Source organism: Notamacropus eugenii, chromosome 1, assembly GCF_028372415.1.
Source record: "Notamacropus eugenii isolate mMacEug1 chromosome 1, mMacEug1.pri_v2, whole genome shotgun sequence".
NCBI classification, from domain to species: Eukaryota; Metazoa; Chordata; class Mammalia; order Diprotodontia; family Macropodidae; genus Notamacropus; species Notamacropus eugenii.
Window position 1 is genome coordinate 131,174,535 of NC_092872.1, and position 20,571 is coordinate 131,195,105.

Below are 20,571 nucleotides of genomic sequence, written 5' to 3' on the forward strand. Positions count from 1 at the left end.
ATATACTTGAATATTTTGGCTTATTGTGTACATGATGTATGTGTATAGTTATTTTTTCACGTAAATATAGATCTGCTATTTTTTTTAACTAAAAATTATCCTTTAAAAGAATATCTACACCTTAACTTTGAGAGGCAGCTTTTTGTCATAGAAAAAGCATTATATTTGGAGTTAGAATGTTTGGGTTCATATGTAAGTTCTGCTGCTTACCGCAGCCCATGTGACATTTTTCCTTTCACTTAAATTGTCTGGGCTTCATTTTCCTCATGTGTAGATTGATGGGGTTAAGTTTGATCACTGGGGTCTTTCCAGAGCTAAATCTGTGACTAGCCTATTAACAGAAAGTTCATTTTCAAAATTATTCATGTATTTTTCAAGAAAGCTCTTAAGATGATTTCTAGTCCTAGATTTATTGTTAAATAGTTGTGTGACCTTGGGCAAATCTCTTAACCTCTCTGTATCTTTACCTGCTATTACATATATTATAATAATTTCAACCTTATTTTATAGGAATTTTTTGAGGTGCAAATATATGTGAGTACTTTGAAAACTGTCAAGTTTTCTTCCCTTTCTTGATGTTTACTTTTGTCAAGAATACAAATAATTCAAGTCAGAATAATTCTTACTCCTCAAAGTGCCAGCTCCTCTTCAGCATCTGGTACCGCAAAGTTCTGTCTCTCCCTCTTCGGAAAGCTGTACTTCTTTACTAGTACTTGAGCCTTCTTTTCTTACATTTAACAAACTAAACTTTTTCCGGTATGTTAGTTTACTGTTTTCTTTATTCCTTTTTCCTATATCCATCTCAGCATTCCCTGTGCTAGTATTGGATATGTCCACATTCACCTACCAAACTAAGTATACTCTCCTATTTCATATCCCTTCTTAAATCTTCCTTTGCTTGAAGAACTTTCCATTTGTAATTAATTCACAGCTTTTATCCTACGAGCATACAAAACTAGTTGAAAGCTAAAGAGGTAGGTTTGAGAGAGGCAAAACCAATCTCTTTAATTTTATGACATCTTTTTCAACTGTATCTGTTAACCTAAGAAAAAATTTGTATATTGCAGTTCTCTTCTCATATTTCCCTGATTTCATTCGAAGTTATCAGGGAACCATTTCATAGAGGTGCTTTCAACTAATTAGCTTTTTAAAGAAAACATGCACAGAACAGATATCCGGGCAGAAGATTTGACTGGTAACTTGTATTCTTAAATATGCATTTATGAAAAACATATCTAATTTCTCTGATTACTGCATATTTTGTGTTTTTCAGAACTATTCTATGGCAGTATATCTTGTAAAACAGTTGTCCTCTACAGTTCTCCTTCAAAGGTTACGAGCAAAGGGAATAAGGAACCCGGATCATTCTAGAGCTTTAAGTATGTATTATGCAGTCTCTTTCATGAAGATGAAATATTTTAAACATGAATGTTAGAATGGTATCATATTCTTAACTAAAGGAATTTGTTTGACATTATTAGATTGTTATCCTTCAGTTCTCAAAAGATTTATGATTTTAACAGCATGAGTACCCATTCGACACAAATTGATTGCCCTCCCTCCTTGCAGATGGTTGCATAAGGTACTATGACCAGCCCTCTGGTGATAAACCTCCTTGAAAATAGCTGGTTTGGTACTTAGGTAGCAGAATGTTACCAGGTCTACACTTAATCCTTCCATTTTGGTTTTTGTGTTGTGCTAGCGTAACTTTCAAGAACCTTAGGCTATCTCTATACCGTGAAGAGAAATCAGAGTAGGTCTTTATGGAGTATCTCTCCATTGAGTACCTAAAACCATTTATTCCACTTTTCTTCCATCAGAGAATAAAACAAAGTGCCCAAGAAGTTTTTCTTTTCTTGTTTTAATCGTTTAATTAAGTTAAAATGGGCATTATATTACATAGTTAGTCCATGAACACTAAAAAAATATGTTATTGCCAAAATGTACCCTAAAATAAATATTTTAAGAATCCTAGGAAGAAGAGACAGTTGCACAGTGGGCAGAGTGTTAGCCCCTGAGGCAGGAAGGTTAGGGTTCAAAGCCTGCCTCTGACACATACTGGCTTTGTCAGTCAATCTCTTGGTGCTCTAGGCAACCATCTTTCTTAAGACTATAAGTTGTGAGAGGCCAGTCTGCAACGGCTGAGGAAATTCCTCACTGCTAATTCCCTATACCAATGAAATCACAGTTCTTATCCACAGAGAAGTAAATACTAGGAAGAAGAAAGGAAACTTGAGACTCTCTTAAGCTGAAGGGATGTTCTGAAGGAAAGCATGTAGTTAGGGGTATATGAAAGCAGTCATGCAGGTAGTAAAAGAAAATATGTTTTGGCAACTAGGGTTAAATATATTACTATGTTAAAACCTGAATTTTCATTGAAATAATTAAAATGTAGAAATGTTGAGGAATTTTAAAAATTAGAAGCATCCCTTTCAAAATGAAAAGAGCAAAACAGAATTAACATATGAGGGTAGGAAAGAAGTATGATACTTAGACCTAAATTGCATTTACATGTAGAACAGAGGTTGTTAACCTATTTTTGTGTCACAGATCCATTTGGCAATTTGATGAAGCCTATGGACTCCTACTCTGCATAATGTTTTAAATACGTAAAATAATAGTGGATTACAAAGAAAACTAGTTATATTAAAATAGGGTTAATAAAATATGAAAAGGTCCAAGTTAATAGACCATTACTGTGAGCTAAGCACTCTTTGAGGTGTCATAATGGGGTCCAAGGATTGACTATTAAGTGTTGGACTACATGGCATCTAAGGGTTTTTCCAACTTTTAAGATTTGATCATGAATCCTCCTTTATCCAAAGAGTAGCAAAAATAAATTGTTGTTCATCTAGGGAACATAGGAAATTTCTTACAGATTTAGGTAACAATAATTTTCATAGGTTTGTTTGTTTTATTGATTTGGGCAGAATAAAAATACGTTAACTTCTGAAGACTAAAATTATGTCTAGTGAGAAAGGAACCTTTTTTTTTTTTTGATGATTTAACAATAGCTTTATTAATCCATTCAATAAACATTTAAGCATAACAAAGTTTTTAGGTATTTCAAATAATTATTTTTTTTTTATTAAACTTTTAACATTTATTTTCACACAATTTTGGGTTACAAATTTTCTCCCCTTTTTTCCCCTCCCCCCCCCCCGACCCAAGCTTTCTAATTGCCCCTGTGACCTATCTGCTCTCTCCTCTGTCCTCCCTCCCTGCCCTTGTCTCCATCTTCTCTTTTGTCCTGTAGGGCCGGATAGCTTTCTTGACCCCTTAACCTGTATTTCCTGTTACCCAGTGGTAAGAACATTACATTTGGTCCTAACACTTTGAGTTCCGACTTCTTTAGCTCCCTCCCTCTCTACCCCTTCCCCTTGGAAGACAGGCAGTTCAATATAGGCCATATCAGTTTAGTTTTGCAAATGATTTCCATACTAGTTGTGTTGTATAGGACTAACTATATTTCCCTCCATCCTGTCCTGTCCCCCATTACGAGAAAGGAACCTTTCTTAATTCTTGACGCAGTAAAGTATCTGGTCTGAAAAATACATTGACAGCTAGGATGATTTCTTGGCCAATATATGTAGATACTATCTTTGGAAGGTGGAACCTAAATTTCAAAGTTAAATGAAATGTTTTTAATGCATATCATCTTGTGCATGTGGTTTGAAAAAAATTAAGATAAAATTTTTTTAAAAACAACTTCACAGGCTTGACTAGATCACTCCCTTATTCATAAAATTTCTGTGGCTTCTCATTGCCTACAAGTATAAATAAACTCCTTAGCTTAGCATTCAAGGCATTCCCCAGTCCTTCTCCAACCTACTTTCCCAGCCTTATTTCACACTGTTTCTCTTTATGCATTCTGTAGTCAAGCCAGACTAGACTACTAGTATTTCTTGCTATCATCCTGCCCTCTCTGCTGCATGCATTTATGTAGGCTAACTCTTTCCCCTGCCTATCCCTTCCTAAAATGGATTTCCACATTTTATTTTCCCATTGGAATTTTTCTTTCTTAGGTGACGCCATGAAACCTTTCCTACTTTCTTTTCTCTTTTCCCCCAAACAGAAGTAATCCCTTCCTCCCCGAATCTTTTATGATTTCCTTTTTAATCTTCACTATGCTCTTAACATATTCTAATTTACATTATAGTTGTATGTGTGCCTTATTCCAAACAAGTATAAATAAGCACAAAACCTGTTTCACCTTTGTACCCATAGATTCACATTCTCTACACAGAAGGTGCTTAATAAATGTTTTTCAGATTGCACTATAAGTGTATCAGGAACATATAAGTGCTCACATATATAGAGAACTTATTGAAAAAAAAACTTCAAGGAAGTTTTGTGATTTAACTGGATATTTTGAATTTGAAGTGGTGGTAGTAATGCCTATAAATTGAGCTGTTAAGTCACTCATCTGCAGTATTTAAAGGTGCTGCCAGGCAGAGGGCTAGCAGCAAGCAGTGATGGTATGCTAAGTCTACCTATATGCGCACTATCATAAAGAGGAGGGTAGGGGAAGAGTTAGGCAGTGATGGGACAGAGTAGTAAAGCACATTGTAAACTTTACAGAGCACTATATGAATATCAGTTGTTAATTCATTGTTTTGAGGAAGGTGGTAGAATTTTGGGGACAGAGATATAAATGGTGATTACCCATAGGTTACCCTGTCAAGAACTCATTTTGACAACTACTGGCAAAAGCATTGTGGAGACAGAGTTAATAAGCTAGTGGTCATTTAGTAGGGAAAATAAAGGCTCCAGGGCAGGCGTTCCCTCCACCTCCTTACAGAATGCATCTTTAAATATAATCTTAGAATTTCAACCAGTTATGCTGGAATAGATTACCCCATTGCATTCAGGAAGTATTTGTTTTCAGGAATCATCCTCTTAAGATGTAACTACACATAGAATTTTGGACACTTGAGCTTGTTTTTAACCAAAACCTTAATTTTTTTAGTGAACAACTTACCAGGAACTAATTGACAGATAACCAAAGATAAAAATCAAAAACAAGGTAGCCACCTGAGCCAGGGTGGAGGGATAGAGAGAGTGTCAGATCCAGAAAGGAATCTAGGGGTCATGCTAGAGGGTGCTGAGGAGGGTCACCAAAGACAAACCTTGCCTACCATGTAACTTGGTATTACCACTTGAAATTAACATAGATAGCCCCTTTTGCCATCCTCTGATGCAGAAAGTCAGTATTATAAATAAGTGAGCTCAAGTAGGAAAATGAGTACCAAAAACTAGAAAACTGCCTGTGTGAATAGCACTTTACTTTCACTCAGCAAGCATTCATTAAGTGGCTGCTATGTGCAAAGCCCTGAGAACATAGAAACAAAAATGAGAAGATCCTGCACTCTTTTGTGTGGGGGGTTGGGAATGCCCTGTACAGAGATAGGTCAGTGAGGGTCAGAGTTGTTTTACGGAAGGTAGCACTTGAGCCAAGCCTTGAAGAGGACCAAGAACTCAGGAGGCTGAGGTGAGGAGGGTGGAGTGAAGAGGGCGAACATTTACATAGCACGTCTTCTGTGCCAGGCCCTGTGCTGAGCACTTTTGTAGATCCTATCTCATAGGGGACAGCCTATGCAAAGGCGAAGCTGAGTGATGGCGTGTAGTTAGGAAGTCATTTTGACTGGAATGTAGAATGCATGAGGGGAAGTAATCATAGGCTGGACATAGATTAATAAGGCCTTTAAATGCTGAACAGACAGGTTCGTGTTTTATCCTTCAGCAAGAGTTCTTAATCTTTTTTGTGTCTGCATCCTCTGAGCCTTCTCAGAAAGATGTTTTTACATGCATAAAATAAAATACATTCAGTTAACAGTTACCAAAATATCTTTTAAAAAACAAATTCCTGAATCTTAGATAAGAATCCATCTTCTAGAAGCATTAGGAAGCTACCAGAGTTCCTTGAGCAGAAGAATGATGTGGTCAGACCTGTGCTTTAAGATCGTTTTGACAGCTATGAGGAGTATATGTTAGATGGATACTTGAGACAAGGAAATCGGTTAAGAACCTGTTACAGTAGTCCAGATGAGGTGTGATAAGAGTGATGGCCATGTGAGGGGAGAAATAAGAATACTAGAGATATTTTGGAGATAGAATCAGTAAGCTGTGGGGTGTGTGACAGAGCCAAGAACTGAATAATGACTGAGATTGAGAACCTCGGTGACTAGGAAAATGGTGATATCCTTGACAGATAGAGGTAATTTAGGATGAGAAGTGTATTGGGGGAAGTGGGAGTAAGTTTTGTTTTAGATTACTATGGAACATTCAGATAGAGATGTCCAATTGGCAGCTGTGAGACTGAAGTTCAGGAGAGATGAGGATTAGACATATAGATTTGGGAGCTTTCTGTATAGGTGATCATTGAACACATAGGAAGAGAAGAGAGCCTAGTACAAGAGGCTTAGAGAACCACCTGTGCTTTGAGGTGGGATATGGCATGCAGTTCAGCAAGGGAGACTGAGAAGGAGCAATGAAGCAGGTAAAACCAGGTGAGAACATGTTTCCGGATAAAGGAGAATTTCCTGGATGGAGGGGGTTGATCAACAGTGTCAGATGCTTCAGAGATGAGGGAGAAGGGTTAAGAACTAAGAAAAGGCAATTGGATTAGCAATTAAGAGATGTTACTAACTTTACGGAGACCAGATCCTAGCATAATGGCATGAGATGACAAGGAATTGAGGAGTGGGAAGCAACGAGTTAGACAGCTTTTTCTAGGGATTTAGTTATAAAAGTAGGAGAAAGATAGGAAAATAACCTAAGGACATAAGAGATTTGGGGGAAGTTTTTTTTTTTTAAGAATTGATGAAATCAGGACATATTTACAAATAGCAGGAAAGGAGACAGTGGATAATGAGAGATTTAAAAGATTTGAAAGAAAGAGAGGATGATTGAAGAGGCAAGCTGTCAGTGGAAGAGATAGATCAAGGCATACATAGAGCCATTGGCCTTGACAAAAAAGGACCACTTGTGAGAAAGAAGCAAAGGAAAAGAGAACTGGGGGTGATTTTGAGATATTTTGAATAGTAAAATTGAAGAGAAAGAATTTTCACAATATGGTATGTAAGTACTCTACACAGTAAGAGTAGGGGTAATAAGTGACCTGAAGAGAGAAGAGCAAGTTTGTAGCAGGTACTGAAGGGAAATAGGACAGGGAATCAGTTAGGAGGGATTGCTTTGCAGTGGTGAGTGCCCAGTTGAAAAGAAATAACCTAATTTTGAAAATATTCCTCACATGACTAGCATCAGAGGATAATTGATTCAGAGCTAGAAGGGACATGGGCAGCAATCTAATCTCCAATCCCTTCATTTTACAAATGAAACCAGGTTTCAGAAAGATGGGTGATTTTGCCCCAGATCCCAAAATAATAATAGGTAGGGTTTAAACTTAGGTCCTCATACTCTAAAGTCATCAGTCTTTTCATTGTGCTAAAACAGAAGTTATTCTTAGTTGGTAAGCCAGTTTGTTGTACAACCAGAACTTTGTTTCGGTCAGTAGAGCTAATTCTGAGAGTCCAATGCAGAAAAGACAATGGTGAAAAGAGCTCTTAACAGATAGATTTGGAATCCATTGGTGGGATTATTTCCTCCTCAGTTCAACTGAAACAAACCTGGGTTTAAATCAAGATTCTATACCTTTAAAAATAGTCTAAAAAATTTAGGGAGGTCTGTATATCATTCAAACTTTGTATACGAAATTCTAGAAGACATTGCTTTCCAGCTTTCACTGACAAAAGTTTCAGCGTCATCCTAAAGTAAACTACAAGAAAATTATAGTTATGATTGGAGAAATCAGGAAGTAGAGGTATTCTTTATCTTCCCTGTCTTTGTGGGAACATATTTAAAAGAAACTCTTGAGAATTATTTGCACTCAGCATTTAATTGTTCAGTGGTAAATTGTGACTTGGTGCAAGCACATGAAAGATGAGAATTCCTATTGTTTTTCAGAATTTTTCATCTCATCTCTCTAGATTTGGATTTCCTAAAGTCTTTTCCATTTCTGCATCTTAAGTGGAACTATTCATAGTCATTTTCATCTACTATTTGCTGAGTTGCCAGCAGCTATCCATCGTTGTTGTTCACCATTAATGGGGAGGACTATTTTTTATCATGTGTTATTCTGTTCCACTTGTACCTCCAACAGTACCTCAAGGAAGACTGAAAAGGTGAATTTGTAGTTAGGATGTTTTTTCCCAACAAACCACTGTTTGTTCTTATCAAGTAGCAGGCAATCCTCCTCTTTGAAAATGCTGATGCTACAGTTTATGTTTTATTTTACATATTTATAAACAGTGTTACAGTGGGGGAAACAGTGAATAGTCAGCCATTTGAATTGTACTAATTTATGATAACTTCAAGCAGAAAAACAAGCTTTCATAAGTATTATATTTAAGGAAAGGCCAGTATTATAAACCAGATTGTGAGTATTTGATTAAGAAGAAGAACTTTAAACAACTTCTTTGAAGCATCTTATTGATGAGCTAAGAATGATTTAATTAACTTTTAACAAATTTAATCATCATATGTAATAGAAAATAATGATAGCATTTCTAGCAAATATAAAAGCCATATCTGTGTGTGTGCATTTATAGAGAGGCATATGGAGCCCTTTACATTTGACCATATATTTGACCATATGACCATAGAACTGTGCTACTTTTTAAATATTCCCTAATTTAAATGTTTTATTAGTTTGATAATACAATTAGAGGCTGTTAGTTTGGAGACACAATGTTTTGCCCCTGTTTTGGTGTGCACTAGAAGCAGCTCATAGAAAATCCAGGCCTAGGAGTTGTGTTCTAATTCTAGGTCTCCTATGGGCTGTGTGATTTGGGGCAAATCATTTCCTTCTTTAGGCCTCAGTTTCTTCATCTATGAGCTATACAGTGATCTTTGTGGTCCCTTCCAGATAAAAATTTTTGAGAATTTAAATTAGATAAAGAAAGAGAATAAAACTTTTTTTAAAAAAGTAAGAGATTAAAAAAAGAGAATCCTGGTACTTATGACAGCTGTGATTATCTAAATTAATATTACAAAATATAAGAAATTTACTATAAGTAAAATCCCATTAAAATAATTTTAAAATAAAAATGGTTATATAAGATCATAAAGTAACTTCCCATTTGTCTTAGAAATTGTCATAAGAGATGGAGAGGAAAACCAGATATAGGCTTCCATTCATCCCATGTGTAGGGAAAGCAGTCTCAAAAAGTTCAGAGAAATTAGGATCCTGTGAGCTAAAATTCTGCAGGGTAACTTGGTGCAGGAGAAATAGAAAACTCAAGAATGGAATTCTGAAAGCCAGAAAGAAGAGAGAGAGAAGGCAGAGCTGCCCAACCCTTCATTTTGCTTATTTTCTCTGTAAAGGAGAATGATCTTTGAGCTAGAGAAGAGTGTAGGTCCCACCTTTTTCAAAAGGAAAGAGAATGGATTCCCCCAATTATAGTGAACTTGACTTCAATTCAGTGACTTGAGGAAAGGTATAGATGGCATGCTTATCAAACTTGTAAATGATACAAAGATAAGAGGAATAACTAGGTAAGAATTAGGATCCAAAAGATAAAATTCAATAGATATAAATGTTTAAAAAAATCATAAGTATAACATGAGAGATGTGACTGAGTAGCTGTTAGTCTGGAAAACGGCCTCGGGCTTTTAGTAGACTATAAGCTCAGTAAGAGCAAAGAGTGTGCTGTGTCAGCAGGAAAGCTGCATTAAAAGAAGTGTAGTATTCAAGACTTGGGGGGGGGGGTGATAATCTTTGCCTCATTCATGTCCTCCCTAAGAGTATTCAGTTTGGAGGCAATCTGGAGAAGAGGTCATTGGATTTAACAATTAAGATATAATTTATAATCTTTTAGAGAGCAGTTTCAGAGTGGCGTTGTCAGAAGCCACATTCCGTGACTGAGAAGCAAATAGATGATACATGGAGGCAATAAATCTAGACAACTTTTTCTAGAACCTCCACATTTAAGACGGAACATTGACAGAATGGATATTGTGCAGAAGAAGACAGAGTAATATGGTAAAGGTCCTTGAGACCATGCCATATGAGAATCACTTGAGGGAATTGGAGATGTTTACCTGGAAAAGAGAAGACATGATAAGTGGTCTTCAAGTTATTTTTTAAGGACTGTCATGTAGAAAAGGGATTAAGAAATTCTGCATGAAGACAAGAGTAGTTGCTATGGATAGAAGTTGCAAAGAGTCAGATTTAAATTCAGTATAAGGAAAAACTTCATAACAGAACTATTTAAAGGTAGATTTTTCGAGCAAAAGTTGGATGAACACTTGCCCAATATATTTTATAGAAAGAATTATTGTTTAGGTATAGTTTTGGACTAGATAGCCTCTGAGAGCTTTTCTCAAGTGGAAATGCTGGGGAAAATGCCAAGCCCTCATTGTAATAGCTTATATGCTTTGAGCTGTATTCATTACAACCAAGAAAATTGTGTACTCCCTTGGAAGCTATTGTAATAGAATTTGGTCTCTGTCATTCCTGTTTATTTCTTCTACCTTAGATGTTAATGCCTTTTTGCCAAAGAACATGAAATCCCTGTATATAGCTTATTTCATTTATGTTCAGAGCTTGCTTGCAATTAAAGTTATAATTTTCCTATTTTGGTACCCTAGGGTTTTTGTTTTAAATTAAAAATGTCAATTAAAACTTTAGAAATATTTGGATGTAAAATAGTTGCATTTTATTTTAAAATTTTAATTCTATCCTAAGCCAAAAGCTTACACATATTAAATTCCTGTTGTGATATATAAAGTTAAGTTTTATATTATAAAATTTATTGAGTAATAAGACAGTATTCTTTTAAATTTACTCTCTCATGTTCTTCTCCTACCTGTCTGCTCCTCAGTCATAGATTTTTATATCATGTCCAGTCAGTGTAGGTATACTTTAAGGCCCAGTTTCTCAAGTGCATCCCTTTGACTTGATCCAAGCTTCACAGAACAAATTCACTTAATAAAAGAATTAGAGTCTAAGGCTTGAACAACTAGGCCCTCTTCTCTTCTTTTTTCTGTACTCTTTTACTTGGAGATTTCATCAGCTTCCAAGGGTTCAGCTACTTTTCTGAAGGTGATTCCCTAGTCTATACAACATATCCAAAACTCTTAATGCCGTTTTAATGTATTAAAGCTTTATGGAGGTGAGTGGAACCATAATAGTGGCGTAAGGGCACTTTCCCAAATCCCTCTCCAAATAACTTCAAAATAACACCTCAAAACAAATGTTGGAGTGGCAGAACCAACAAAAGTATGAGTGAAACAATTTTCTAGTCCATGGCAACTTAAAAAGTTGGCAGGAGAGATCTTTTTAACTGGAAGGAGAGTAGAGGCAGTGGCAGTAAATGGGGGGAGGAGTCAGATAACTTGTCAGAAGGAGATTACTGGGAACCCTTTGCTGGCACTGGGTATAGGCCTGTTGAATTGCTCATACTCTGTTCCAGGTTGCAGTCCCAGGGTGAGAAGGAGCACTAGCACACTACAGCTTTCAGCTGTAGGGATACAGGGTCCCTAGTCACAGTTCCAGGGCAGAGAAGAGTGCTTATGGTCACTTACAGAACAGGAGAGCAGTGACCACACCTCTCCTTAAATCATACCACCTTGGAAGAACTAAAAACTTACAGAACCCCCTCCCTCCCCTGCAGAACTAGCTTTGAAAAAAGCACAAAAACCTGAAGCTTAGGACAGTACTCCCCTCCACCTAAGGGTCAGAGCCTAACTTTAACATAAAGTTAAAAGTCAAGAAATAGACTGAAAGTATGAGCAGCAGAAAAAAAGAATCTGACTATATAAGGTTACTTACCCTACTAGGAAGTGATGTCAGAGAAGATCAAAACACAAAGTCAATACAGCTACATCCAAGGCCTCAAAGAAAAGTGTGAATTGGTCTCAACCACCCCACCCCCCCAAAAGAATTTTCAGAAGAACTCAAAAGGGGTTTTAAAAAACAAATAAGAGAGCTAGAGAAAAAATGAGTGAGGCAAGAAAATCATGAAAAAGAATCAATGACATGGTAAAGAAAGCACAAAAAAATACTGAAGAAAATAACACCTTAAAAAACAGAATAGACAAAATGGTGAAAAGAAGCGCAAAAATCTACTTAAAAGAAAAATGCCTTAAAAAGCAAAATTGACCAAATGGGAAAAAATCTACAAAAATTCACTGAAGAAAAGAACTCCTTAAAAAGCAGAATTGGCCAAATGGAAAAGGAGGTTACAAAAGCTTACTGAAGAAAATCATTCCTTAAAAACAAGAATTGGGATAGTGGAAGTGAGTGACTCCATGAGACATCAAGAAACAACAAAACAAAATCCAGAAAATAAAAAGATAGAAGAAAATATTAAATAGTTCATTGAAAAAAACAACTGATCTGGAAAATAGATCAAGGAGAGATAGTTTAAGAATTATTTGACTGCCTGAAAGCAATAATCCAAAAAAGAGCCTAGTTATTATCTTTCAAGGCATTATCAAGGAAAACTGCCTTGTTGGTCAGGAAACACTGGGTAGAATAGAAATTGAAAGAATCTACCCATCACCTCCTAAAAGACATACCCAAGAAATACTGTAACCAAATTCCAGAGCTCCCAGGTCAAGGAGAAAATTTTGCAAGCAGCCAGAAAGAAACAGTTCCAATATTGCAGAACCCACAATTAAGATAACACAAAATGTAGCAACTTCTACATTAAAGGATCCAAGGGCATGGAATATAAAGTTCTAGAGGGCAAAGAAGCTAGGATTACAACCAAGAATCATCTACCCAGCAAGAGTAAGTATAATCTTCTCAAGGAAAAAAAATGGACATTTAATGAAATAGAGAACTTTCAAGCATTCTTGATAAAAAGACTAGAAAAAAGAATATAAAATTTGACTTTCAAATACAAGACTAAAGAACATAAAGAGGTAAACAGGAAAGAAATCATAAGAGGTTCACTAAGGCTGAACTGTTTACATTCCTATATGGAAAGATGGTACTTGTAACTCCTAAGAACTTTCTCATTATTAGGGCAGTTAAAAGCAATATTCGTAGAGAAGCATGGGTGTGAGTAGTCTATGATGGGATGATATCTTAAAACAACAAAATTGAGTGATGAGAAAGAGGGATGACTGTGATGGAATGGTATCTAAAAAAAAATCAGTGAGCAAGAGGCATACATTGAGAGAAGAGATAGAGAGGTAGAATAGGGTAAATGATCTCACATAAAAGAGCTTTTACAGTAGAGCAGATGGGGGAGGGGTGGCATATAATGCTTGAATCCTTATTCTCAATGGAATTGGCTCAAAGAGAATAATGTACACACTCAGTTGGATATAGATATATATCTTACCCTACTAGGATGTGGGAATAGTGTGCCTGATAGAAGGAAGGGTGGGTTGGAGGAGGTGATGTTCAGAGGCTAAACACTTTTGAGGAAGGGATAAAGTGAAAAGGGAGAGAGAAGAAGAAATGGGAAAAAGTAGGATGGAAGGATATACATGATAATTATAAAAATTGAAGAAAAAATTTTTACAGCAAATTTGTCTGATAAAGGCCTCATTTCTTAACCATATAGAGAACTGAGTTATTTATTAAAATACAAGTCCTTCTCCCATTGATAAATGGTTAAAAGATATGAACGTGTAGTTTTTAGATGAAGAAATCAAAGTATCTATAGTAATATGAAAAAAAAGTGTTCTACATCACTGTTGATTAGAGAAAGGCACTAATACACTGTTGGTTGTAAACTGATTAAATCATTCTGGAGAGCAATTTGGAATTATGTTCAAAGGCTATAAAATCATGCATACTCTTTGAGCAATATCATTACTCAGTCTATACCCCAATGAGATTTTTATTTTACAAAAAGGAAAGGGACCTATATGTGTGAAGATATTTAGAGCAACTGTTTTTGTGATGACAAAGAATTGGAGATTGAGGGGATGCCTACCAATCAGGGAATGACTGAACAAGTTGTGGTATATGATTGTGATGGAATACTGTTATGCTGTAAGAAATGATGAGCAGGCAGACTTCAGAAAAACTTGGAAAGACTTATATGAACTAATACTGAGTGAGGGGAGCAGAACCAGGAGAACATTGTACACTATAACAACAGTATTATACAGTGATCAACTGTGAATAACTCAGCTACTCTCAGTAATGCGATGATCCAAGACAGTTCTGAAGGACTCATGATGAAAAATGCTCTCCATCCCCAGAGAAAGAACTGATGGGAGTCTGAATGCAGATCAGGCATACTTTTTTTAAATTTTTTTTTCTGTTTTTTTTTTAATCTGTGTTTTCTTTCACAGCATGACTAATTTGGAAATATGTTTTGCATGACTACACATGTATAACCTATATCAAATTTTTTACCTTCTCATTGAGAGGGGCGATGAAGGGAGGAAAGGAACTTGGAACTTAAAAATTTTTTAAATGTGTGTTAAAAGTTGTTTTATATTGAAGAAAAATTAAGTATTTCAAAAAAGAAAAGTTTTATGTATTATTTGTTTAATGTATTATATATTACATATAACAATAATGTATAACATAGTATTATAACATTAAAGTTTTAAACTACACTAAGACTTTTGGGATGTTCATTATTCGCAGCTCTCAACCTCTCCAGTTATGCTGGACACATTTCAGTCCACATGTCCCAAAGGCATCTCTACCATATCTCTCACGTAGTCTTTTTTTTTTTTTTTTTTTACTTAGCCATGAGGTCTTACCACCTTTCACCTAATTGAACTCCCATCCTCAAGGCTATCCCTACTTCAGGCCATCACCTACATAGCTGCCAAAATGATTTTCCTACAATATCAGAATGACCATATCACCCCTATTCAATAAACTACAATGACTCCGGGTTATCTCTAGGGTCAAATATAAACTCCTTTTTAGTATTAAAGTTCTTCACTACATTGGTTTCTTTTAGTCCACTGGGAATTATTCCCACTCACGCTTTCTACAGTCCAGCTACACTGGCCTACTTCACATTCCTCATGCACAATGTTCCATCCCCTATTTCTGGGCCTTAGAATTAATTGTTCCCTATTTCTGGAATGGTCAACTTTCTTTTCTCTGCTTCTTAGTGTCCTTCAACACTGCTGAAGCACTGGTCCCTTAAGGAGGCCTTTCCTGTCTCTCCTCCCCACCTGCCAGTATCTTTCTGTTTTTGTGCTGTATTTTTCATTTTAATTTCTGTTTCATAAGACAGATTGCAGAGAACTACTTAATGAATTAATAAGTTACAGTCCTCTTTAAACATTGATTATGAAAAGAAATAATTAGTTACCTTAAGTAATTACATAATCGCCTTACAAGAAAGTGTTAGTCTGAGATTGGCCTTCTGGAAGTTCTGTACCAATGATATTTAGACATTCTGGTAAGAAATTAAACAAATAGTACTGTATTAATCTGCACTTTTAAAAATTAAAAATTAAGGCTGAAAAATACTTGACTGGTTATCATCAGTTTTTTAATATAAGAAATTGATTTTTATTTAAATTATTGTAGTAATTTGCTAATGGGCACTATTAACTTTAAGGTAAGACCATAACATGGTGGGACTTGAGCTGAACTTTGAAAGAAACTAGGTTTCTTAAGAGGTAGAGATGAGGAGGTAATGCATTCCAGGGATGGCACAGATAGTCTATGCAAAAGGAAAGAGATAGAAGAAGAAATGTCATTTGTTAGGAGCAGCAAGAAAATCAGTTTGGCTGTACTAAAGTGTACACAAAAGAGTAATGAATGTTAGGAATGGAAAGGTTGTTTGGAGACATATTGTAAAAACGCTTTAAATGCCAAAGAAAGGAGTTTGTATTGATCCCTAATAGGGAACCACTGGATTTTATTGAGCAAGGGAGTAACATGATCCTGTCCTTTAAGGAATATCTAAGTTATAAGGGACCTCAAAAGCATCCTAGTCTAACCTTTAAAAAGAGGCACCTCTACTTAAGCCTTCAACTGATGGTCTTCTAGCCTTTGCTTCTAAAGTGGGAATATAAATGAGGCAAAAGATTTTCTTCCTTTTATGTAATTTGTAGGTCATATGGTTATTTCAACATTATTTTGAACTGCTTAATTATATTGCAAAAGTGAAGAAACTGGAACAAAGAGGTAAAGTAATTTGTCCACTGTCACTCAGACATAAATAAATTCAGGTTGGTTGAAGTTTTTAAAATAATTAAAACTTGTGCATTATTTTATAACATGAAATTGAAGTAAATTTTTTATACAATAATTTTATCACAAATTTCTTACTGAGATGTCACTAAAAGGATTTTTGTCATAGTCTAAATAGTCGTTATGATTAGTTTTTCCCCCGTTGTCTCTTAAAAATAACAATCTTATAGTCACCATTAATATCTGAAATCCTAGAATTATAATAAAAAAGAAATCTGTCATTAGTTTGGCATATTACCTGCTGTAGAAATTCCTTTTTTATGTTGCTGCGTTGTAATTTTTAGTTCCCCATAGTAAAAAATAGGAAACCTCACAGGAAATTTAGTCAGACTATAATACACAAATGTTTTCCCTTTTTTTTTACCATGTGACTTTAAGGCTATATAATTATTTCTTTTCATTTGAAATGTCTAATGCATATCCTAAAACAGATTTTTTAAAGCTCTCTGATTATGTTAAACTGATGATGTATCTTCTTCTGTTTATGTTTCCCCACCCCTTCAATGAATAACAGTTAAAGAGAAATTGACTGCGGATCCAGACAGTGAAATAGCTACGACCAGTTTAAGGGTTTCTCTACTCTGTCCAGTAAGTATTAATTGGCAATTTTTTTCTTATTTGGACTCATTAAGGAATAATTTTATAAGCAAAACTATAAAAATTATACAGTGGCTATAACAAAGAACTGAAATTGGATGTTGGTTCATTGTAATGACAAGGCATGGCCCCAGAGAACAGTCAGGGAATTTTTTTTCCTACCTTCTTTGCAGAGCTAGAAGAAGAATGTTAATGATACCATCAGACTGTTCTGATGAACTAGTTTTTGTTGGGGTTTTTTTACTTCTTTTTAAAATCTTACAAGGGCTGACTCACTGGGCAGGGGAAAGAGGAAATAGATATTCAGAAATGGTTCAAAACAAAAGATAACAATAAAATATTTTTTAATGTTTGAAAGAATCCAGTAAGGCTAAAGGCTGGGTCAAGAAATAATACTTTAAGAAATACAAGAAAGGAAATTTCAGGTGGGGGAAATCAGTAGGTTTTGTTGCAATGGTGGCATTCTAGCAGGGAAGAGGATTTCAGCAAATGTGGAATGGAGTAGCCTGTGCACTGTAAAATGTAGTAGAGTCAACTAAGGCAAGAGAATTAAGCTTTATTCAAATTGTGGAAGATCATAAATGCCAGGCTGAGGAGTTTATTCTTTCTTCTATAGGTTGTAGAGAGCTCTACTGAAAGTTTTTGAGCAGCGGAGTATGTAATATGATTAGACATGGCTATTTGATAACTGTATTGGAGAAGAAGGAGACCAGTTAGGATTATTACACTGTCCAGGGAGAAGTTAATGAGGACCTGAACTAGGATAGTGGCAAGACATGTGCAGGTAATAACCAGATGTGAAGGTGGTGACATCACCAGAAAGAGGTGATGATTTTCAAGGACAGTGGTGAGTTCAGTTGAGTTTGAGGTGACTGCTGAATATCCAGGTAAAGATGTCCAGCAGACAGTTTGGAAACAGAGAATTAGAACTGAAGAGAGAGATTAAGGCTGAATATATAGCTCTGGGACTTTACCGTGTGGAGAAGGGTACATGTGAGTGTAATTACAGCTTTGAAAATGAATGAGATTGCCAAGGGAGGATTTAGAAAAAGAGAGGAGAGCTGAAGACAAAGCATTTGTCAATAACCATACAGAAAATAGTCAGAAAGATAGTAAGAGAAAGAATGCAGTGTCTTAGAGAAGCCAGCAGAGAGGATAGTGAGAATAGTAATGGTAGGGTAGTGGTCAAAGAACTCAAGGAGAATGAAGACTGAGAAAGACATTGAATTTGGTCATTTATAGGTCATTAGAGAACTTAGAACATTTTCAGTAGCTTTTCATATAGATGCCTTCTAAATAAAGAAATTTTTTTATGGCTAGCACACATAGTAGATTACTATGAAAATAAACTGGTTTGAGACCTTAAAATTACAATCTGAATTTTTTTCAGGCATCAGTGATTGTTTTTTAAATCTAAAAAAGTGACCACATTAAAACACATAACTATCATTGTCCATGGCTTACCAAAAGATGAGACCTGAAAAATTTGGTATATAGTGAAAAGCCTTAAATTTCTATAATTTTGCACTTTAATATTATTTTTAGTAATAATCATTGCCATTGGGTATGCCAGTAGTTTATCTCAATTGTGTACAGATGTATCAAAAGTTCATGGAAAATTCAGTATTTTACCTTATGTTCAATTATCAAATTAATGCTAGCTTAATAGTTGAGAATGGAGGATGGAGAATGAGGGAATACATCTGTTTCCTGCTTGAGATTGTTCAAAGGCCTGAAATTAAAGTTCTTTATATTGAAACTTCATTAATTTTAAGATAAAAAGTTGTGACTTTGGTCTCAGAAAAACTTAGAATTATGAGGAAAATAAATGTATTCCTTAAGTAATGTAATTAGTTGTATCTCTTGCTTTGTCATTTAAAAAATTTTCTGATCAGTCAGCAAGCATCTTTTAAGTGCTGAGGTACAAGTACAAAGAATGAAACAGTCCTCACAAGGAGTTTACATTCTAATGGGGTAAGACAATAAGAATATATTAAAGTTCATATATATGTGTGTGTGTGTGTATAAAATATAGTGAATAAGTATAAAAATAGCTAAATACAAGGTAAGCAGCTCAATAGCACATTGAATAGAGTGCTGGACCTGCAGTCAGGAAGATCTGAGTTCAGATAAGGCCTCAGACACTTACTGGTTATGTGACCCTAAGCAAGTCAGTTAACATCTGTCTGCCTTAGTTTCCTCATCTGTCAAATGGAGATAAGAACAGGTACCTCCAAAGATAATAAAATAAGATGATATTTGTAAAATAATTAAAAAGAAAAATAGAAACAAAACAGGAATCGCTTTACAAATATTAAAGCATCATACAAACATTAGCCAGTTTGGGAAGGAGGTCACTAGCAGCTGGAGTGATCAAGGTAAGCTTTGTACAGGTAATGGCGATTGAACTGCATCTTCACACAGAATCTTTGAGGCAGTATATTTTAGGTGTGTGGGAGGACTGGTACAAAGGCCTGGAGACAGGAGAAGGGAGTTTGTTGGGGATAGAGAAAAGGCTTATCAGACTGGATCTCCAGGTGTGGAAGGGGGAATACTTTCATACAAGGCTTAAAAGATAGGTTGCAACTAGGTCACGGAGTGCTTTGGAAAGCTAAACGTAGAAGTTTATGTTTTATCCCAGATCCATCAAGAAGTCATTGAAATTTGTTGAGTTGGGAAATCATATGGTCAGATCTACATTTAAGGAAAATTACTTTAGCAGCAGTATATAGGATTGTTTAGGCTGATGAGAGGCTGGAGGCGAAGAGATCAATTAGTAAAGAAGGCTTTTGCAAGAATCTAGGCAAGATATGATGAAAACTTGAACTAACTTGATATCTATGTGACTGGAGAGAAGGAGCCAAAGGAGAGGGATTTTGTCATGGCATAAATGTCAAGATTTGTCATTTGACGGTATGTTATTCTGAAAAAGGATCTGTAGGCTTCATCAGACTGATGAAGAGCCTCATAGATCCATAGCTTCATCAGAGCATCTCAAGGAGAGGATGGACAGCTATGTAAAATATACAAGGTAGGTCAAAAGGGATGTGGACTGAGAAAAACCATCTGACTTGTCATGTAAGAAAGAGGTCATTGCTACCTTTGGAAAAAAGCTGCTTCAGTTGAGTGATGGTCAGAATCAGATTGCAAAGGGAACAGAAGGAAGTGAGAAAAGTAGAAGGAGCAAAGCGTAGACAACTTTTTCAGGGAGTTTGACTGAGAAAGGAAAAAAAGACAGGATGAAATCTTGAGGGAATGCTAGGGTCTAGTGTTGTGACTAGGAATTTAAGGAGGAGGCAAAATGTTGGGCACATTTGAAAGCAGTTGGGAAGGAACTAGTTGATAGGAAAACAAAAAAGGGTGCTCATGAAATGGCTCCAATTTTCTCAGAAAAGGAAGTGACAGACCTGAGCCCAGAGAAAGGAGGGTGAGGAGAAATATAAATATTGAACCACATTCATATAGGAAACTTGATGAAGGAAAAAATGATTTAGAATAGCTTCTTTGGGGGTGTGAAAGAAACAATGAGGGAGGAATAAAAGAACCATCTTATTGCAGGGAGGGCCCAGTTGAGGTTGGATAACATGAACTTATAATGAAGCCTCTTTACAGTAAGCTTTTTCTCAGGGAAAAAAAAATAAAAATGTTGGTCTGAGTTTTTGCATAGTTCATAAATTAGTAGTTAACAAAGTACCATTCTTTTTTTCACAATTGTAATTAAAAAGCAGTAGAAATATGTTTTCTCTCCTTCCCACCTCTCTCCCTTTTAAGAAAGAAAA

The 20,571-nt window shown here is 35.7% G+C and overlaps 1 protein-coding gene across 5 annotated transcripts in view; it reads left to right on the forward strand.

The window, feature by feature from the left end:
- Positions 1-20,571, forward strand: part of PIAS1 (protein inhibitor of activated STAT 1) — a 242,001-nt gene that overhangs the window by 199,447 nt on the left and 21,983 nt on the right. For all 5 annotated transcript variants that reach the window (XM_072615000.1, XM_072615018.1, XM_072615027.1 and 2 more), the window contains 2 exons: positions 1,274-1,379; positions 16,710-16,783. In XM_072615000.1, coding sequence (XP_072471101.1) covers positions 1,274-1,379; positions 16,710-16,783 — 180 coding nt within the window. The remainder of the gene's footprint in view (positions 1-1,273; positions 1,380-16,709; positions 16,784-20,571) is intronic.